Source organism: Halyomorpha halys, unplaced genomic scaffold (genome assembly GCF_000696795.3).
Source record: "Halyomorpha halys isolate HHAL.00 unplaced genomic scaffold, Hhal_1.1 Scaffold1472.1, whole genome shotgun sequence".
In the NCBI taxonomy this organism is placed as follows: Eukaryota; Metazoa; Arthropoda; class Insecta; order Hemiptera; family Pentatomidae; genus Halyomorpha; species Halyomorpha halys.
The window spans coordinates 48,319-55,741 of NW_027104804.1; the positions used below are offsets into that span (position 1 = coordinate 48,319).

At 30.6% G+C, this 7,423-nt stretch overlaps 1 protein-coding gene across 1 annotated transcript in view; it reads right to left on the reverse strand.

Annotated features, from left to right (window-relative positions):
* LOC106689804 (uncharacterized) overlaps nucleotides 1-7,423 on the reverse strand; it is a gene marked incomplete at both ends in the record, with an annotated part of 120,523 nt that overhangs the window by 48,232 nt on the left and 64,868 nt on the right. Inside the window, 1 exon segment of the mRNA XM_014434987.3 lies at nucleotides 5,258-5,443. Coding sequence (XP_014290473.3) covers nucleotides 5,258-5,443 — 186 coding nt within the window.

The following is a 7,423-nucleotide window of genomic DNA, read 5'->3' on the forward strand; positions in this document are numbered from 1 at the left end:
ATATGTCCGATTACGGATTGATAAGTATGCTGTGTGAGATGGCAACCTAATGTATTTAGGCAGCATAGATAAATAAATAAAGTATTTCTCTCTTCTTCTTAGTATATGAAATGCAGTATAATAGATTGAAGCATATTCCTAATAATTATATATATATTTTTTTCATTCTTAAATTCTGAGACAATACGAAATTGATAAGTTTAATTGTGAAAACATGAAACATTATGAGATATAAATAAAATCAGATGTTGATTTGTATTTTACTTTGAATTAAAATATTTATATAAAATATAATAAAGATAAATTATACTGACCGAATAAGGCAATTTTGAATACCATCGCAGCATACGGAGAGGGCACAGACCTCATCGTTTGGAGTACTACTCTGAAATTACGAGGACAATTTCTATCGGGATCAGCTTTAAAGGCATACATTTCGTCTTTATATTCTTTCAGGATTTGAAGGGTGTGGTATTCTGAAATTGTGAGGTTCATAATTTATTTTTAATATGAAATAATCTTTTCAAAATAATAAAAATCAAAAAAGCTCAATTTAGATATTTGTTACAGGAAAGGGCGAAATAACTAGTTACAGCCGTGGACAAGAAAAACTTATATAATTAAATTATCAGTAATCTTAACATTAATTTCAGTTTCATCTTTTTTATTTAATTTACTTTATTTCATCTATAATTTAATTTTTTTTTTTACTGAGTAAACAGGGCAATGGATACCAGAGCATATTGAATTTCTTAAAGACATGAATTCTTTTCTATTGTTGAGTGGAGTGAGTAAAAGAGGAAAGTGATTTGATGAAATTAAAAAATATCAAGAGGCCATTGTACATATTCATTGAAAATATTTTTTTATAATGTAGGAAAGATATTTTGATTGACCTCATGTAATTTAATAAATATACGTGTATTCCGTTGGTTTGCAATTTAATTTTAAGAAGAGCTCTAGCTACGAGTGCGGTAATTCAAAATAATGACCAATATCCTGCTAAATCGGATAATTCTCAATATTACGAGGATATTATAGGCGAACACAAAGTTGAGTTCAGGATAGGAAAGACCTAAAACAGATACTCGAGAAATGATGGGGACAGGATGTACACGCCTTATTTGTCGATTTCAATGCAGCCTATGGTTTCGTAGGCAGTAACGTTCTTTGAAAGATGATGACTGAGCTGAGGATCCCCGGTAAGTTGGTTAGACTGACATCATTGTATTCGAATGATCCTAAATAATAAAGTCCTGATACCAGTGAATTGAGCATTTGAAGTCAGGGCTGTCAACGCTGTTGGACATAGCCCTGGAAAAATTGATTAAAATAGCAACACTTGAAAATGGTAAAAAAAGGTTAATAAAGGTTAACATCAGAATAAAATAAAATCCTAGCTTACGCAGACATCATTGCAGTTTTAGAAAATAACAAAGATAACATGAAAAGACTCTGATTGGAGAGGGAGAGGGAATCGGCTTTCAAGCGAACGAAAATAAAACAAAGTATATGATTGTAAGACGAAAAATCCACCATAAACATATGGTCTGCGTGCATAGCAAATCATTTCTGAACGTATACAGTTTCAGATACCTTGGCTCCAAAATAAATTATGCTGATTTGCTGACATAGAACACAGTATAACAAGCGCTAACAGAGCCTTCTCTCTGAAGAAGAAGACTACAAAAATCCCCACAAATCTGCAGCTAAGGGTGTACAATGTTATGATATAGCCAACTCTGATATACAGCTGCGGGCGCTGGGACCTGAATGATATCCAACAAAGCAGAATTAATTTGTATAAATTATTGTGTTTTTCGAAGTTGTTTCATTTAGAGAACAATACTTTATTATTAGTATTATTATTTAGTATTTTATACTACTATTAAATAAACTAATTATCATAGAAATATTTGAATATATATTTTTTTACATATGTACGTATTATTAGATCTATTAATCATTGCCCTAAAATATATTTAATATCTAAACACCTATCTCACAAGCTTTTGTGAAATAGATTGTTTTAATTTTTATTAATTTAAGAGGAAATATTAAAAAAATATATATATAATACATTATACACTATTATTATTGTATATAAAAAAATAATCCAATCTTCACACTTACTCAATAAATCCCAGTCGAAATCATGCTCACTAATGATGTCCTGAATATCTAACATGTATTTAATATGAGCTAGATCTGTAAATGAAAAAGGTAAAGCAAATCAGAAAGTGTAAAAATTGAAGGTATTTAGATTTTAGAAGTACTTAATATTATAAACTGTCAATATCAGTAATTATCCACAAGGTTAAACACATTATGTAAAAATGTTGCTGCTACTCAAAGTCAAATTGAAATCATAAGAAATAAACCAAAATATTGTTAATAAATATCTAACATAGAAAGACAAAGCAAAAGATTAGTCAACAATTTTTTTTAGTTATCTATAAAATTATAGGATCTTAAATTTAATGACTTTCAGTGGCCATTCTCATATTTTTTTTATTCATATTGTTCTTTTATTTATGATGAGGAATTATTTATGAATTCAATGAAGGTAGAAAACTATACTGATTACAATAAAAAATCAAGAAACTCTAAAAGGTTTTGGCTTGATAATCTATTCCAAACAGATACTCAACATTTAGAAAAAATATTTCATTAATTATAATGTTATATGATGCTCTATAAATTTGATGTGTAAACATTAATACGAAAAACTGGGATAAAAAACTGAACAAAGAAACTTAGTTTCTACTTCCAATGATTGGAAATATCTTAACACAACATAAATATCAAGAAGTATAGTTTTTTTATTTTTAATACTTTGTGGAACAGAATATATACTTGTATTTTTCTTAATCCAGCTCCTTGTTAATGTTATTATGAATTGCGTTACTTCATCCGTAAATGGATCTTTGAATCCTGAAAAAAAGATAATCCCTTATTAATCCCACTATGTATTTTAAAAAATTATTTAATGTCTTAAAAAGAAAATTAAAATCATATTTTATGAATCTTTTTTTTTTTTTTATTTTATTCATTTAAAAAATTATACCCAATATGGTCCGACCAAATGACATCTATGTATGTAAATGTAAATATTACATTTTAGACTACTAGAATTAAATCAGATTTTTTCGAAATGTAGTTTTTTTTTTAATTACTAGATCCTACCATACGTATCTATATCAAAGGACAAACATCCTATGTAATGCATTATTTTTGAGCGGATTAGGTTATTTAATACTTTGCAATAATAATGATATTGAACAGCAACAACAAGAATACTGCAGTTGGGGCGCTATCTATGAGAGACCGGGAGAACTACCACCTTCGTCTCTGCTCACCAGAGAGGTGCTCCTCACGGTTGTAAGAAATTTTGTGTAATGTTGATTTGATTGTAAATATATTGATGTTCTATTTTTTTTTATCCTGCAATATACTATTAAATTTGTAAATATGTTATTTGAATAATTAAATACACAGAAAGAATATTCTGATCCACTTCAAATTAGCTTCATAGACCTTTAACGTTGATATAGACCCAAATACCCATTTAACGTTGTGTTTTTCGGGGGGAGATTCGGTGTACCCCTGAGTTAAGAATCGTAGGTGAATAATATAAAGGGTTTCAACTAAAAATTAACGTTGTTTTTTTTAAATGGGTTGTGCCCCAACACTTCACACAACTCAGCAATAAGCCATCAGCACAATTTAATTATATAAAATCAGCCATTCCTTAGAATGAAGCTCTAATAAAAGGAACTAATCCAGATCAACAGTATATTTATATTATATTTGTTTTATTTTATTTTTTGTTTATTACATTTTACTTTTTTTTTAGGGGCTTGAGAAAAAGAAATTATCGTTTTGTCTTGTATCGTAGGTTCCCCACCAATTTGTTATCCCCGCCTTTAGCGGCTCCGTTTATTATGTCATGTGGCACAATATGGGTACATTGGGGTTGTAATTTGTGTAAATATTTAGATTTAGGTTTAACTTTTGTTTTGTACATATTGTATTAATTTGTTAATAAGTCTTAGGAGGTAATAAAAAAAATCCCCCTCTTGGAATGAGTATTCTGCGGTAATCAATCATGTAGAACCGACCTTTTAAAAAGCTACTTTGAAGTGAATCAGAATATTCTGTGCTTGTTGTTATTTATAAATATGTATGTGACAGGCTTAAAAAATTAAAACATCAAAACGTAATATCAAACATGTTTATGGTTTATATATATTTACAAGTCATTTTCTACCTATTTTCTTTTTTTGGGTTTGAGAAAAAACAAAAAATTACTCTTAGGCCCGTCCCTATAAGACTAAACCAAATTTTTATTCCGAAATATCCCACTCCTTAGTACCTAGCCACTCTTCAAATGCATTCCTAATGCAGTAAAAGAGATCATTTTCACCAGTTTCCCATCATCCTGATATCTACCACGTTTAGCCATGGGGCTTTGAATCGAAAAAAAAATCACCCTCTGATCAGTCAATTGTTCCGCAATTTTGGAATTGAATATTGTGTTTTTATTCCAAATTATCACCTTTAATGACTTACTTTTACCTTTCTAAGTGTGGATGAGGACGAATATTGCTCGGCTGTCTATGTCCTTTCGTTAGGATCCACAGCGAATACCTTTAGAAATGGCTACTTTCTCGACAGTAAACGAATATCCTAAGAGCTTGCTATCGCCAACACGACCTTCAGGGAATACCTTACTAATGGAATATACATCCAGCTGAGAGTTACAGTGTATACCCGTAAATATTCACCACTCCTCCTATCAATTCACCTCATTTTCCGCTAACCACTCTAATTAGATTGGCAATATCTGGTCTTCTGACGTTAGTGCACCTCTCCCCTAAAAGTGGTGCCTGCACTTACTACGCAATGTACCGCGAGAATTCTATCATACATTTGATTGGATAAATCTTCTGGAATTTGGAAATATCTAGGAAAGGGAATGCCTATTTTCATTACAACCGTTTTCGTAGTACAGTCGTTTTAAAATTACTATATGGAATTGTATGGTAGAAATTGTAGGTTTCCAACATCGATTTCAAACATATTTCTGGACCTAATTTATAATATTGACGAATCATTCAACGCATGATTTAATATATATTTTTTTTATGCTGACCGCACCATCTTCTCCTCATATTAAATCATTTATTTTATAAGTAATATTTGTTTATAAATAGTAAATCAGTAAAGCTAATACTTATTGATCCGTTACACTTACCATAAACGGGAGTTGTTGATGAAGTAGGCTTTTCTTCGGTTGTTACAGTGGGTGAAGCTTGATCATAAATATTTGTTGAAGTAAGTTGTTCTTCTATTAGAGATGTTAAATCTTGTGCAAGGGAACTTGGTGGAGGTAGAGTTGATTCTACTCTGTGAGTCTTTAGATACCGCTCCATTGCTGATCCTAGAATTTAAAATAAAAAAATTTAATACTTTCATACCGAATTACTTAATTTTATCTCGTCAGATATACACAGTACTAATATAACTGTTGCGCAACTCGATTATCTCCAGTAATTTTTTAGACTATTTACAGTAAGTAGTAAATATTAATTTATGCTTATGGGCTATTGACAGTTATGTTATCACATTACTTACATTTAGTATATATTTAAAATATAGGTAAGCGAGAATAAAGGTTTTTGTGTTTGCAATCCGGTTTCTGTCGCTTCTAGAACTTTATATGTTATATATTAATTTTCTAAAATCTTTGGCCGAAGTTATATTATATAGTAGGGAGACAAGGGAAAAGAAATGATGCAGTACCTATCAAATTTATTTTGGAAGCAAAAGAAAATCCCTTTTGACTGTAGTCATCATTGTTCCCATTTTCAAGAAAGAGAGTAATAGAGAATGTAAATGCACACTATTTTGGGATACTCACTTATTTAGACTTACGGTAACTTTCTCCGATTTTAACTTTTAAAACGCAATGCTTCCCTTCTTTACACAGAATGCTCAAGACTCGATTGAGACTTCCCTCTTTTTTTTTTCAAGAATTTTGAGATTTCCAAGACGAAAAAAGTTTCTTTTAGACACCAAAGCGACGGGTTGATTTAGAGGAAGACCGAAGCGTAGGATTGTGTTAAGACTAGTTTAGTAGATTAGGGATTGGGCGGGCTTCAATGGACGGATTATGTAGACAGCGATTGGTGGTATCGGTATCGAACCTTCGGGATCGCTTGGACTTTATTATTAATAATTATACAGTAAGTTTTTTTTATCAGTTAAGTCAAGTTTTTAAACACTTTTGGACTTTGTCAAGGGAATCTAATTCCGAAATTTCCAACAGAAAGAGGTTATTCGAATGAAAGATTCTCATCGTTGATAAGTTTTAAAACGATTTTATATTGGTGTTTTTTTCTGAACAGAAGATTTTAGAAGACGTGAAAAGCCAATAACCGCAACAATTTGATGATTAGCAATCAAATGGTGAGGGAAATCGAATAAACATAAAGAAAATTTGCGTTAAAATACGTCATCGTAATTTGATTATCTTCAAATAATAATGACGACCACCCAGCCTCTGGGGTCTCATTCGTTATATGATGACCGAATTCTATTACGGTTTTGTTCCTCAAGTTTTCCGCAACGTTTAAGCGCCAATTTAAAAAAAACGGTACAAAACAATCGTTGGTGGTTTTTAGCGGTTCGCCCTTTCAGGAGGCGTAATTTCAGATAAAAACGCCGATATAAAACCCTTTTAAAATTACTTTCTAAAATAACCCTTCGGTGAAAATATCTCTTTAGAGAAATATCAAGAGTTAAATGAGCTGGAGGAACTATAAGAGATTCAAAGCCAGCTTCACCAATTTAAAACTGCATTTGCCATGACTAAAATCAACCAAGTTTCATTTTGAAATTCCCAAAACGCTAGAAAAAAATTGGGGTCAAAATAGAACCTTTTCCTGGATATTTTACTAGGATACTATTTGGATATATTTTAGCTTACTTCATGTAGTCGCGCTAAGTATTTTTCCACTACATTAAAGGTTCTCTCTTTTAGGAAAATTTATTGAAAAGTTATAATTTTCTTAAAAGGAAGAACCTATTATTGTATTTTTCGTAAAGGTAATGGAAAGTAAAAATGAATTGATATTTTTTGTATTTTGTTGAACATTATCATTAGAACGTTCTCTATAAAATACTTTGTAGAAAAGAATAAAACTATAATTATTTGTAAGAATTTTTAGATTCTAAATTTAGTAGGCAGGTGCTCAGATAAGAAAACATATTTAGGCAAATGTAAATTAACTTGTTGAAGTGTAATCGAGAGTTGTAAATGGCAAAATGTCGAAATGAGTTATGGGATCATACACCATCACCTGCATGGGAATTAGCTCGGAGATTATTCTTTGTTTTATTTATTCATTTTAATATGTTG